Source organism: Prosopis cineraria, unplaced genomic scaffold (assembly GCF_029017545.1).
Source record: "Prosopis cineraria cultivar Desert tree isolate PC_DT_omini unplaced genomic scaffold, ASM2901754v1 PC12, whole genome shotgun sequence".
NCBI lineage: Eukaryota > Viridiplantae > Streptophyta > Magnoliopsida > Fabales > Fabaceae > Prosopis > Prosopis cineraria.
The window spans coordinates 15,233,183-15,248,610 of record NW_026555343.1 but is presented as its reverse complement, the minus strand read 5'-3'; the positions used below and the strand labels follow the sequence as shown (position 1 = coordinate 15,248,610).

The 15,428-nt window shown below is 29.7% G+C and overlaps 1 protein-coding gene across 2 annotated transcripts; it reads left to right on the top strand.

The window, feature by feature from the left end:
* Positions 1 to 8,265: 8,265 nt before the first annotated feature.
* On the top strand, positions 8,266 to 14,739 carry LOC129289429 (protein NRT1/ PTR FAMILY 7.2-like). 2 transcript variants are annotated; one of them, XM_054926202.1, is made up of 5 exons: positions 8,266 to 8,383; positions 10,239 to 10,371; positions 12,399 to 12,616; positions 12,937 to 13,457; positions 13,665 to 14,739. In XM_054926202.1, exons 1-5 carry the CDS (start codon positions 8,357 to 8,359, stop codon positions 14,509 to 14,511), a joined length of 1,746 nt encoding a protein of 581 aa, XP_054782177.1. In that variant the 5' UTR covers positions 8,266 to 8,356; the 3' UTR covers positions 14,512 to 14,739. The 2 variants fall into 2 exon arrangements, with proteins under 2 accessions (XP_054782177.1, XP_054782176.1); XM_054926201.1 differs by having other exon boundaries at positions 12,904 to 13,457; positions 13,665 to 14,738.
* The last annotated feature ends 689 nt before the right edge of the window (positions 14,740 to 15,428 follow it).

The following is a 15,428-nucleotide window of genomic DNA, read 5'->3' as shown; positions in this document are numbered from 1 at the left end:
AAAGTATAGCTAGGATCTTAATTTTATTAAGTTTAGACCACTCACCTAAAATTACCTTGTTTTAGCCCACCACTACACTATACACTCATACATGTGTGTATAAGAATAGTGAGCCTTTTCTTTTACACATACATCTCATAATATCAAGTTAAATTCCGGTATTGTTAGGCAAACTTAAATAGATGTAATTTTCTTAACATGATTCCTCTCATCGACAAAATTTAAATTAAAGATACTATTCGATTTATTATATTAAGTATGCTTAAGGATAGTATACTCTATCAAAATAGCTTAAGCCATTTGGTTAGATACTTTCTAAGCTTTATATATCATGATCTATTTTTTAATCTTTAGATGTGGGACTTCTTTTTACACTCTAATATTCTCTCTACTACTTTTTTCTCTTTATTTTTTTTCATTTTTCTTCTAAATGCTTGGGATTGTACTTTTTTTTTTTTTAGTCTCAAAGGTCTCAAGTCTATTCAATTTTTTCTCCTTCTTCTTCTTCTTCTTCTTCTTCTTCTCTCTTTTCTTTTCTTTTTTTTAAATATCCTATTGTAATTTTTTTTCATCTTTCAGTTCTTTTATTTGTTTCCTTTTTGTTCTCTTTCTTTTTTTTTAATCCCCCAATCAAATGGCTCTAATATTATGTTAGATTTATTATATTAAGTATGCTTAAGGATAGTATACTCTATCAAAATAGTTTAAGATATTTGGTTAGATACTTCCTAAGCTTTATATATCATAATCTATTTTTTAATATTTGTGAGACTTTTTTTTACACTCTAATAGACACATCCTTATTTTTATAATATGATTCTTTTCAATCACTGTCTCCTGAAAGCCAAGTTGAAAGATTTTGCCTTCATTGGCTGAGTTCATCGTGGAAACAAGAAAAGTTGCAACCAATATGACAAAGAAATTATGAAAGAAAAAGAAAGATTGATGTGGAATGAGATATATACAGATCAATTTGCTTTACTCCAGAATTTTAAATAATCTAATTTATCAATTTTTTTACGTCGGCACAGACATTGGTTTCCATTAGCAATTTTGATAGGTATTATTCAAGGTCAAAAAAAGAAAAAAAATTGATAGGAAAAATTAATACTATACATTGATATATCTTTGCTTCTCTTTTTTATAATTTTATTTTTTTAATTTTTTCTCCAAAATTTAGTTACGTGAGGTTTCAAGAACTCACTAGGATCAAAGCATGCATGTCTCAATTCAAAGAGCACTTATAGAAGTTTCTTTCATTTTCTGATTCCAGCTTTTCTTGATATTTTATAAATAAATTGATACTCTCAAATATTTCCTCTGTTTCACATATATGCCTTTCTATAGAAAACAATATCATAAGTCTTTTTAGAAATACAAAGCAACATTTATGAATATTTTTCTTTTTTATCCCTATTTACTACAACAATTCTAAAGGAGGCGCAGGTTTACAGGAATAATTGAGAGACAAATTTGGTAAAATGTTGCCCTACTTTTTGGTATTTATATATTATATTTCTTTAATGTGAGTGTACTAACCTTAAAAAAAATTATTGTAAAATGGAGGGAGTATAATCAAAGCCCTTTTAAAATTAAAACAATTAATCGCTAGTGTTGGTCCAAAATGAAGGACATTTTGTAAAAAAATAAAATAATAGTATAAATTATAAAATTCTTCTTTTCCACAAATGCCTTTGTTAAATGTTTTGTATAGAAAAATTGTGTGTGTGTGTATATAAAAGAAAGAGATTAATGGTAATGAAGATTGATTGATTTTAGCTGAAGGATAATCTTAAAAAATAATTATATATTATATTATTTTAATAATTCAAACCGTTTTTAATTATTTTTTAATTGAATTCACTCTAATAAATTAGTTATTTATCTTAAAATTAACCCTATCTTTTTATATTTATCCCTATTTAATAGAGTGTTTCACCCTAAAATAAGTATAAATAATTTTTTTAACAGGGATACTTTTAAAAAAATATAATGATTACACCTTAAAAAATAAAAATATTTATATTTTTTAACATTTAACCTCTCAAAAAATGCCTTACATTTTTGAATGAGGGAGTATATATACACTTATTCTATAAACATATTTCTCGCATATATGTTCATATTTTTTTATTTATCAATGCTTAAAAGGAATAAATATGTGTAAATTATAGGTTATAAATATGAATTTAAAAAAAATTAAAAATAGCTGGACTGGTTCAACCTATTTACCTACCGGTGCTGTTGGTTTTGACCTTGACCGATTCTATGACTGGACGGTTTTTTAACTAGCAATCGAAACAGGCTTGGGACCAGAGTTCTCCTAAAACTGACATTTTATTGGGGAAAAGCATGGATCTGGAAAAAGAATAAAAAATAAAAAAAAAACATACGACTCTCATCTCCGAACAACCGAAAACCTCGGAAATATACGACAAAAATATAATTTTATGTTATAATTTAATATATATATATATATATATATTATAAGTTTCCTTTCGAAGACCACCACAAAGGAAAAATTAAAAACACTATCGCATTGGTGATGACGTGTTATGACTATAATAAATACATTTTACAAAACAAGCTTATATGATTTGGGCTTGGGATATTAGGATCTACTGATCTAATCAAGAAATTATATATATTATTTGAACGAAATTAGCTGGACATAAAGCAAATTGCTTCACTATAAGTTTATTAATTATAATAATAATTAAAATGGAAATGACTTGGAATTAAATTTATAGCACATGCATTAATAAGGGTCTCCTCAAGACCAAGTTGACAGCTTTTGTAATCTCGATTGAGATACAAAAATTAGAAATGAGATCAAGAAATTGAGAAAAAAAATAAAGAAAAACAAAGATCGATGAGGATTAGGATTCGTATAACAGACTACTGATAAATGTGTTCGCTGTATTCCAGAATTTTTAATTTCAAATATCAACTTTTTCTTTTTCCTTTTTTTGGGCTAACGTGGACAACATTTTCATTAGCAAATTGACAGGAAGTATAATATTGAAAAATTCTTCCGTTGTTTTCTTTTTTTTTAATTAAAAAAGGAAAGCAAAATCTTAATTACAAAATAAAACTAAACAGCGTAAAGAAATAAGTTTCTGTCATTCATGATAGCAGAAGCACACTCAAGAAGAATAATATCATAGCAGGAGATTAAAAAGGAGCTGTAGTGAGCATTTTGGGCCAGTATATCAGCACATGCGATCCCTTCTCTGTGAGAGTGATAAAGCTCAAAGTCAGAGAGGAAGATCAAAGATGATTGAATATCTTAAGTTATTGACCATAATGGGTGATCAAAATTGTTGTCTCTAAATATGAGATTCATAGCTTCTCATCCGTTATTTTCTTGTTGAGATAATTAATTGATTTACATAGTTAGTTGGTTAGTCACCTTTGAATTTGGTTTTTATGTTTTTAAATGAAGTCTTTGTTTTTTCTTATTTTCAAAACTTACCATCTTGTTAGAGAATTTGATAATTTTCTTAAGGGACAATGACAATCAAGGACCTTCTAAGGTCATTAATTTTAATTAAGGATCATAAAATATTGAAATCTCAATTAAGGACCATCGTCTTTACTTGAGATAAAAAAACAAGCATAACTGTACAAAATTACCCTCTAATAAACACTAAAACATACATAACATTGCTAAAATCATTATCGTGGCATGAGAATATTATTAATGTTAGTTGGAAAAGTAAGAAAATCACATTTGAGAATAAATTATTTTTCAGTATGAAAGAAACTAACTTTTGAAACGTTTTAAGGTCACATACAAATATACAAGTGACTTAAAAATTTACTAACTTAATTAGAAAATATGAATCCAATGACTTGTCAAATTTCATGTTTATTTACATATACTTGCCACTTGAAAAATAAAGAGAAGAACTGCTAAAATCACTATCGTGGCATGTGAATATTCTTATTGTTAGTTGGAAAACAAGAAACCACACTTTAAAATAGATTGTTTTTGAGTATGAAAGAAGCTCACTTTTAAAATGTTTCAAAATCACTTATGAATATACAAAAGTGACTTAAAAATTGATTAATTTTACTTAGTGATTTTTTCCTAAAGGGCATTTAAGACAATTCACATTTTTTATAATTTCAAGTAAGGATCATGGTAGTTAATTGGATTTCAATATTTTATAGTCCTCAATTGAAATTAATGACTTTAGGGGTCCTTATTGTCCTTTTCCCTTTTTAATTTTATCCTACTTCTTTTAAAACGACACAAGCAACTTATTATGAAATTACTGATATTTCAAGGGAAAACAAAATCATAGGTATCAAAGTTTCATTGGGTTTGCTTTAAATTCTTGAAATTTTTTCAGTCCCTATAGCTTAAAAAAAATTAGGTGATGTTTGCTTCTCATCAAATCTCAATAATTTCAGTGTTGATCTCAATGGTTTTAGTCCCTATAAAGATTGAAAACATTGAAACAAAACTGCAAGATCTAAAAGTAAAATCTGATAAAAATTATAAGGGCCAATACTTATGTTTTATCATATTTTAATAATATTTTAAATAATCTTACTTATAGTAATTCTATTCCGTAATCCGAAATTTGAGTCAAACTATTTCTCATATTTCATTCCGTTTCAAGTGTTTCAAAGCTATACAGCATCCGCGTTATGTTAATACCAGACTTGATTTACTAATTAGTCTGCCTTTTAAAAATTAATCTGCGTTATTGTGTTAAGTATATATTTGTGGGTTAAACGGCAATTTTGCCTTTAAACTATAGGTTTAAGGGTGTTCAAAACTTTAAACTCATTTTTAGTGCAATATTCTCTTCTTTAAAATTTGAAATAGTACAATCTCATCTTTATTGTTAACAAATGTTTACTTTGACTGTTAATTCACTAAAAAATAATAAAAAAGATCTAAAAAAATCACAAAAATGGACCAAAAAATTGGAATTTTTATATAGTACTTATTTGTAATTTTTTAGGTCCTTTTTTGTTATTTTTGAGGTCCTTTTATGAAATTTTCTTGTCAATTAACAATCAAAACTAATTGTTGTTAAAATAGGAACGATATTGCACTATTTTTAAATATTAAAGGGAAATATTGCACTAAATTTGATTTTAAGGTTCTAGATACTCCTGAACCTATAATTTAAAGATAAAATTATCTGTTAATCCTATGTTTTAATACTTGAAAGTTCTTTTACACTGTACGTGGCCTATATGAGAAATTATATATTTTCAATGGAAGTTATATATATATATATATATACTTTTTCAAAAAAAACTAAGATGGAATTTGGATCTTATCTTAGCTCGTCCAAAATCGTGATATTCACTCATGTTTGAAAATGGATTCATTTCTCCGATCCATTGGCTAGGAGATCAATAAAATTAATAATCTACTAATTAATAGCTAGCTTATATATGTATAATTTATTATATAGCCATTGGATCACCATTTTAGATATTACAAAAGACTAATTTCACTCAATGTTCAGGATATATAAAAGATAAGCACATTTCAACAATGCGTGCACTATGCATAGAAACTGAGAATCAAACATCCAATCATTTGATTAGTTAACAGATGATAAAAAAGCTCCAACTGTACTTATTCTAACATGACTTGGTGAAACCGTTTGGTTTTTGTAGTGAATAAAAAAAAATAGGAGAATTGCAATAATCAGGTCATAAATAATAAGAAAATCAATTATCTCAAATGCAGACAAGACTTGTAAATAATTAATTTCCTCATCTGGGACCTATATGTAATTCTTCCAGAAAAATTCTCGTCATTCTAGTTCAAGATGTGCTTATCCAAGAGAGAAGGCACAAAATATGCTTGAAAGATTCAAAATGCTGAGTCAGAAACTGGCTATGTGATAAGCAGAAAGAGACATTAGCTTCTGCTTATTTATTATTATATAATTACAAACAACTTGAGCAAGTTAACGCATTAAATTAATATGAGATTTGAGAGATAAATTAAGAAAGGTTTAGTTACAAGGAGTGATTATATATATATATATATGGAGGTTAACTAATAAACTATACAAATAGAAGTGATAAGCCCTAATTTTGGAAACTGATTGAATGGGACCCTTCTGACTTTGAATACACTGAAAACGATATTTCACATAAATTCATCCTAATCTTGGTGGAAGCTGTGAGTGAAAATGACTTTAATTAGCTTTATTCACTTCAAATTAATTAAATCACGTCTCTTTTGAAGAGAAGTTGAGAGCTTTTTCTCTTCTAGGCAAAAAGAAAAACAAAAAAAAAATCAAAAGAGAGGGAAAATCAGTCATATATCACTCTAAAAAAATGACTTTTGGAAAGTTGCTGCTAAAGACAATTTTTTGACGTCAAAGGGTCACCATCAAAAATATGATCACTAATATTTTTGGTGGCAACAAACATAATGACTGCTAAAAGTATATCTTTTAGTTGTCACCAAAAGTATTTCGTTGCTAAAAGTTTACCTTTGGTAGCCATAATTGTCACCGCTAAAGGTATATTTTTGGCGACAACTATGTTTGTTAAAACTAACCATTATTTAAATTAAAATAATTATTGATATTAATAACACTTGGATTTCAGTTAATACAAATTCAAACTATTTAAATTCTTTTTAAATAATTTAAAATACTTGGACTAAATTCAATTTAATTTTTTTAAGTCGCTCGACTAAAAAATTCAAATTATTTAAACCTAACGTAAATGATCTAATTAGTTTAAACCTTCATGTTAAAAAAATAAATTTAAAACTGGAAAAATTTTTATTTTCATTATTTTCCAAAAAAATTTAGATGTTATAAATTTATTTGAACCAGTTAACTTTAACTGTCCTCATTAAATAAGTCACAGCATTATTCCAATCCAATTAATTTTAAAATATTTTCAGGTTTGGATTCTAAAATGTAATTTTGCTTATTATTTCTTTTTTCGCCTTTCACTTTCAGAAGGATTAATTTTTCACCTACTGAATAAAATAATTCCAGCAATTTGGGTACCAGTTGCTGCTTAGCTTGTTCATCATTTTCTTCTATTATTTTATTCATATTTTCCATGAATTATGTATTTCAAAGACACAAGCCTTGTTTTGGCTATTAAGTTTCCCAGAATTTAGGGCAAGATATTGCAATAGAAAGGTCACAACCGAAGAATTTCAACACTTTAACTTCAAAAATCAGACTCATTTTCTCACAGAGAATTCAACTCTTCTCGTAACCATTCAAGTCCATATATATAATATTTAAAATTTGAATACTTAATTGTATCAGCCACTTGATCACTTGTTTTAGTTATCTTATACTTGCCACAACCAAGGTTGATAACGGAACGTTAAATGCTTTTTACTTAATTTGGACCATACATCAAAGTGAAAAGAAACCCATAAGTATTTTTATCAAACAATTAAAGGAAAATGTCTAATTAAAGATAAAGTAATAAACAGTGAAATAATTAAAGTAAATAACACTATGTAAATATGCCACTAACGGGTTCGTAATGAATATGACATGTTCTTTCAACGCCAGAAATCTAGCTAATTAAAAATATTTACAACAAATAAAATGCACATTATTTCCTGATTATTGTTTTGCCTTTATCCACCGTATTTTCTGAAATAAAATGCTTTTTATTTATTGAAACAAATCGATGTCAGCTGGCCAAAAGGGAAAAAAGAAAAAGCAAAATATGTTGATATCAAGTCCAGCTAGCCAAATTATTATTATTATTATTTTGGTTGTCCAAATTATTCCCACAGCCAGCAATTGTGAGACTAATGTTTCAAGAAATATGAGCGTTTTTTAAAGAGTTCTCCTTTCTAAAGTAATGTTTTTTCATACACACTTTCATGAATCGAATCTTAAAATGATGCTTAAAAGGTTCAGGCTGCTACCATCTGTGAGACACTCCCTTCGTTAGCCAAATTATTTTTAATAATGCATGATATCCCTACGTAAAGGATCTTCCCAAAAAAAAAAAAAAAAAGACATAAGGTATCCAACTATGTTACGTTTCTTTCATTTTCTGGTTTCCTGACACTACATCCATATATAGTATAGTTGATTGCGACCTGTAATATTATTATTCCACGTGTAAATCTTTTTTTTTTAACCAATTCCACGTGTAAATCTTAGCCGTACAATTAATCTCATCCAAACCTCTATATACACACACACACACCCACAAGCCCCTTAATCTCCATATTCATCATCAACAAGATTGGTCACTCGAAGCTTTTCTTTTTTCTCCACATATTTCGCTTTTAATTGTGATCAGTTCAGAAATATTCTTCTTCTTCTTCTTCTTCGTGATAGATCTCATAGCAAGAACCCATCCTCATTAATTCGTAATGGGTTGCTTGAGTTTATTCAAACAGGTCAGTTCCTATAATTAATTCTAGATATTCTATTTTCTATATCCTTTAATTCAGTTCTTTTTCATTTGCGTTTATTTACTTTGTCAAGCATGCATGAACACACACACACACACAATGAACATTCATGGACTATGCAATATGGTTTTTATCTGATATATTCCTTTGACCAAGCCACTGTCTATGAGCTTTGAGCTTTATATAAACATCTGAGTCTCAATTTTCTCTACGTATGAGAGCATTTTTGTATTGAAATGTTTTGATACAACATTTTGATAGGGAGAATGACAAATAACGACATTGTAAGAACACAAATGTCAAATTATGAGTTTTTAACATTGATGTTTTTAAAATTCAGTACTCCTTTTACCATGTTTCTATACTAAAGTTTTTAATTTAGCATTAATGTTCTTATAAAGTACTCACTTATCATTCTCCCTAATTTAAATTGCCTATCACAGTGCACTTGACCTTTCTATAAAAACCGACACTGTAAATTTTGCCACTCAATTTAGGAGCATTTTTTAGCATAAGCACTCCTATTTAAACACTCTTGTAGATTTTTGTTTTTCGAAGTAGTAGATAGTAAAATTTACCCAACAAAAAATTTCGATGCCCTAGATTGTCATATTTATGATTTGTATTCAGTAGGGCTTGAGTTAACAATTCCCTTGTTATCAGGCCACTCACTTTCTCGACCTTTCGGCATTAGGCTTTGTTTTTTTCTAATTAATTTTTTCCATCCATTATATTGAAATTAAAAATATAACAAAGTTGCACTATTTATTTATTTTTATTACTCATAGGTGTTTTCTTATTGAAAGTAATTCTATTTGAGGTATGATCAATTATTAAATCTAGTTGCCTATTATAGTGGGAACATATATTACGCGATATATTATTTATAAACAACTACTCTCTCTCTCTCTCTCTCCACATATATATGTATATATATTCCACTTGTAAGTAAAAATTGAGTTTACTTAATTGATTATGAGATATACAGGTTGACTGATTGCAGATTGAATCTAATTAACTTGTCATCCTTATCTTTTAATTGCTTACTTGAAGATTAAGTGTGCAAGAAATTGTTTATTATATCTCCAAAAATGCTAATTTACTATGCTTCTATGAAACAACAAAAGCTTTAACTCTCCACTTTCTTTGAATCAACCAGAAGCAAGAAAATTGTGTATTTGGTTTTTGTCTTTCTTTAAACGACACGTTCATTTCATCATCAGCTTTATAACTTGTTTCACGCCAAAAACAAGACGACGTGATGTTCTTTGCTTTGGGTTGATGTGGACTCGAACTTTATCAATAATGAAAAACTACACACACACACACACATATAGTCTGAATTATTTTTTTTTTAATAATTCATTCCCATAAATTCTTAGAATAACTCTCTCATCATGCCATTGTTATATTAATTGTTGGGGGAAAGTGTACATTAATTATATTATTTACAGGCAAAAAATATATATATATATATATATTGTTATATTTTTATTTTAAAAGACTGAAAACTATTTTCAAAAGCAAGAAGGAAACCAAGCCTTACTAAATTGAGACGTTGCTAACTTGCTATAAATAGAAATATACCAAAAGGAAAAATCTTTTACTTATCAGTTATGTTATGTCAGTGGAGATCGATCAGATATTCCATCTTTCGAAGTTCATGTGTTAATGTTCTCTGGTTCAAAAAGAAATCAGAGAGACATGTTTGTTCGTTTTTTCATGCATATACATGAGACGCTCACGGAGCATATATATATCTGTACGGAATCTTTTTAAACATGGATTATTCAAAAGTATCTGACTCCAAATCATCATGTTTATTTATTTATTTATTCAGGGGTCTGCAACAGTTATGGAGAGAAGGACGAAGGAGGTTGAGGATTACACATTAGATGGATCCACTGATTGGCATGGGAATCCAGCAGGCAGAGCAAGAACAGGAACTTGGGTGTCGGGATACTTAATCCTAGGTAACTAATTATTTCTAATTAATTAATAGTAATATAATAAAGTGGATTCTGATTTAGTGGAATCTCAAGATTTTATTCCAATCCTAGCTGCTGTGAAGATTTTTGTTATTTATTATGATCTGTTACCATTGTTATTTTGTGATGTCATCTGATACAGAAGCTGCAACAAGGTGCCGCTTTACTTTAGTGCTGTGAATATATTTGATGCAGCACAACGCACAGATCACCAAACCAGTTTCAATGTCCATCATATAGCTGAACATTAAGAGCTCATCACCTCTAAACAGTTCATATTTAATTTGGATGGTCTAGATTTATAGCTTTTTAATTTTTTTTTCAAAAAATATTTTAATGGATATAGAATGTAAAATAAAGACAATCACTTAACTCTCAATTTTTTATTTAAAAAGCACTTGCTGAAATACTCTATATCTAGACCATGAAAATTAGATCTGAATAGTTCAAAAGCAATGAGCTTAAAGTTGAAACTAGTTCCACAAATATTATTTCATTTTGTTTCTTTCATTTTAAAAACTATTTTGTAAACTATTTTTATTTTTTCAAAACAAAAGAAATGATCATTGGTGTGATGGCCTATGATAGTAGTTGACTAACAATGTTGCTAGCCAAAGTGGTGACTAGTTGATAGTAGTGGCTGGAGTTGCCAGCAACAATGGCTAATGGTGGTTATGGTTGACAACGACAACCACTGGTGATGGTTGTCGGTAGTACATAGTTGGTAGTGGCAGATGATGGCGTGTGGTGGCTAGTTGGCGATGGCTAATGATGAATAGCTAGTGATGATGGCTAATGGCGGTCGACGGAGGTGGTTGATAACATTGATCAACAGATGTTGATTGACAATGACAACCAATTGTGGTGGCTGATGTAAATTGACAAAATGGTAGTGGCGAATGATAGCAAGCCATAGCCGTGGGAGATGGTGGCGATAATTTTCAATAACTAAATATAGTGTATTGAAAAAACAATTATATTATGTTTCTATTTTATTTTTTGAAAAGTAAAAGATAAGATCATTTTTAAAATTTATTTAAATTCAAAACATTTATTTAAATAATTTTTTTATTTTAAAAATTGAAAACAATTTTTTAAAACATAAATCACCCAGTCCGGTAAATTAGTAGCACTGCGGTAAAGTTGCATGGATATGTTGGTAGATTGCAATAGTGTTACATGATGTAATTAATTAAGGAATCAATGAAAGATACCTAAATCGGTTCTTTAATTAGTCAACCTTATCCACCTAACCCACTTTCTTAATTCTGATTATAAAATTGAGATGAAATTATTAACAAATTATATAATCAATATATGTATTCTTTCCCTGTGCAAGAATAATTTTTTTAAAAATCTGAAAGATAAACAGATAAACTAGTTGAACAGAAGGGTTAAAACTTAATAACCTATGGGATTGTTTCAACTAAGTGATAGACAAACATATTCTTTTATTAGATTGTGCCCATAATTTCATTAAATTTTTATTTTATCTTTATAATTTAAAATTTGTAATTACAGGTCCTTAAAGTTTAAATGATTTTTGAATTAGTTCTTGTCATTGTATAAAAATAAAATTTATATCTTTTTAAATAATTTGTACATACAGCAGGACCATTTAGTTTGGACATGAATAGTATAAATTACGTGTTTTAAATTTATTGCTTTTTGGCAAAAATTCAATATTCAAATATAAATAGTAAAGAAGTTGAGAGATGTAATAGGAATAAAAAGAATAATAATTGAATAAAGATATGCACAAAGCCGAGTGTATGTTGCATGATTCATACGGCTTGAAATAGTAGGTTAATTTTGTAGAATACACACACCATTATAAACAAAAATGTGTGGTAACTGGCAAGTATAAAGGCCGAAGTATTTGTCAGCTCATTATTTGAACAAATGGAATCAGTATCTATCAAATCATGTATACACAAAATTGATATTCCCATAAATTAAAGCATATATAAAAATAATTAAGTATTAGTTTGATAATTATTTACACGATGCAGTGAATCAAGGGCTGGCAACTTTGGCATTTTTTGGAGTGGCAGTGAATTTAGTGTTGTTTCTGACGAGGGTTATGGGACAAGACAACGCAGACGCAGCAAACAACGTAAGCAAGTGGACTGGAACCGTCTATATGTGTTCCCTTGTCGGAGCCTTCCTCAGTGATTCATACTGGGGAAGGTATAGGACTTGTGCTGTCTTCCAAGCCATCCTAGTTTTTGTAAGTTTGAAATATGTATTTAAATAATAATTTTTTTTATAGCAGACATGCATCTCATATTACTGGAACCAATCTTATTCAAGACACTTCCAATGGGGATTCAAACGTCAAGTTGTGACGAACTAACCCTTTTCTCCATGTAATCATATGCACAAGCATGTGAGAATTGTAGTTGCCACAACGTGGGAAATAATAATATTCAAAGCATGCTTGAATACATTTAATATCACATATTATCGTATTAGATACCACATTTTTGTGTGTTGACGTAACTTCACACATGGCAGGGTCTTGGCTTGTTATCTCTCACATCCTACAAGTTTTTACTTAGCCCCAGCGGTTGTGGTGACGAACAACTAAGCTGTGGATCCCATTTGGCCTTCCAAGAAACTTTGTTCTATCTCTCAACATATCTAGTAGCCCTAGGATATGGAGGATACCAACCCAACATTGCCACGTTTGGTGCTGATCAGTTCGATGAAGGAGACCCAAAAGAAGGACACTCAAAGATAGCATTCTTCAGCTACTTCTATTTGGCTCTCAACCTTGGATCGCTCTTTTCCAACACAGTATTGGCTTATTTTGAGAACGATGCTTTGTGGACTCTAGGTTTTTGGGCTTCAGCAGGATCTGCTAGTCTTGGCTTGATCTTGTTCCTTTGTGGCACTACGAGGTATAGGTACTTTAAGCCAGGAGGTAATCCTCTTCCTAGATTTTGCCAAGTTTTTGTTGCTGCAATAAGAAAATGTAAGGTCAGCATGGGGTCTAGTGAAGACAAGCTTTCTGAAGTTGAAGAATATTCCGAGGGAGGAAGAAAGATACTCCACACTAAAGGATTTAGGTATGTTACCGGTTAATTTGATCAATTTAATTGGTCAAGTTTATATATTTTTTCAGACACAAATGTTGTTGATAGTATTTAATAAAGACGGTATATACTTTCTATCAAGGAAGATTACCGAGAATTTTTTACTTTGTTCAACCTAGCTCAATCAATAGTTTATGTTTAAAACAGTCACTAAAAATATATCTATACCTATGTGATCAGATTCTTGGATAGAGCAGCATTTACAACCCCTGAAGAGTTTAGCAAAAAGGAAGAAAATAACTTCAGTCCATGGCATCTTTGCACAGTGACTCAAGTTGAGGAAGTGAAATGCATACTAAGACTACTCCCAATTTGGCTATGCACTATAATCTATTCTGTTGTTTTCACTCAAATGGCATCGATTTTCGTAGAACAAGGTGCAGCAATGGACACTAGAATTTCTTCATCTTTCAAAATTCCTCCAGCGAGCATGTCATGCTTTGACATTCTCAGTGTCGCCGCCTTCATCTTCATTTACAGGCGAGCTCTTAACCCTTTGGTCGCCCGGAAGAACCACAAAGGACTCACTGAGTTGCAAAGGATGGGAATCGGACTCATCATAGCAATGATGGCCATGGTTTCAGCAGGATTGGTAGAGCATTTTAGGTTAAAGAATGCTAAAAATGAAGTGTCAAATTCATTAAGCATCTTCTGGCAGATACCACAATATGTGCTTATTGGAACTTCAGAGGTATTCATGTATGTTGGTCAATTAGAGTTCTTCAATGGTCAAGCACCTGATAGATTCAAGAGTTTTGGAAGTGCGCTTTGCATGACTTCAATGTCACTGGGAAACTATGTCTGTAGTTTGATTGTTGCCATTATTATGACGATTTCTCAGGGAGATGAGAGCCCAGGATGGATCCCGGGAAATCTCAACATGGGACACTTGGACAGATTTTATTACCTTTTAGCGGCATTGACAGCAATAGATTTTGCAGTTTACATTGCTTGTGCTAAGTGGTATAGGCCTGTCAAATTTGAAGAAAGGAATGAAGAAGACATCAACCAAGAGCTTGAGGTTTAGGGATTTTGGATCTCATGAGCCAATATATTGATTGCTTTTTGAAAAATTAGTGATATATTGTTGTATTATACTTGTGTTAGAGGAAATGCGTGATTACATGCCGTCAAACAAGAGGAATGTTTTTTATCCTTCATTTCTCTATGTGGAGCAAAATGTATAAGTTATGCATTTTATATGGAGTGGTTTACATTAATCTATACATTATTTGAAAAGGTTTGGAATATATTTTTGTTTGGATTGTTGTATTATTGGACTTTCATGTAATATAAATATGTGTGTGTGTGTGTGTGTGTGTGTGAGAAATTTAATTAACAGTCATGAAGTGGATGCGTATAACTTATGTATACATAAGTAAAATATTTTGGCATGATTAGCTACTTTACTGATGAATGAGTAGATTTATGAGGTTTCTACTTGAACATTATAATTGGAATATGAAATGTTAAATTAGTAAGAATGAAATCGGCACAATCTTTCTTGTGGAAGGAGTCGATCACATACAATAATAAGCTCATCTAAATTATTTTAAGGGTTAAATCCAAGGGAGGTTATATAATTATTATTACAATTAACCTTAGTTGAGAGAACGATTGTTAGGAGTGATGAGTGAAAGATAAATTTAAACAAATTGATAAAGCAGATCAAATGAATGATTATAATATTAAAAGTGATTAAGTGTTAATCACTTGTTAGTTAGTGACTATAAGATTAGAAAGTAGGGACTAGGGAGGTTAATTAAGTCCTCACGTCATTGTCTCAACTCAAGTTTGTGGTTTATATTACTACCAAAAAACATCTATATAGCAGATATTTTTACTGACATATAACAATTTTAAATAATTATATATTCTCACACTGTATAGTCTAGAAGAAACTATATAGTGGCATTTGTATAACAGTTATTTACAAATAATCAT

What these genes read in the sequence shown, in the direction of transcription:
- LOC129289429 (XM_054926201.1), top strand. Translation starts at nt 8,357, where the DNA reads ATGGGTTGCTTGAGTTTATTCAAACAG. An exon ending in GTCGGGATACTTAATCCTAG is followed by an intron (nt 10,372 to 12,398) that starts GTAACTAATTAT and finishes TACACGATGCAG; the next exon opens with TGAATCAAGGGCTGGCAACT. An exon ending in TCCAAGCCATCCTAGTTTTT is followed by an intron (nt 12,617 to 12,903) that starts GTAAGTTTGAAA and finishes CACACATGGCAG; the next exon opens with GGTCTTGGCTTGTTATCTCT.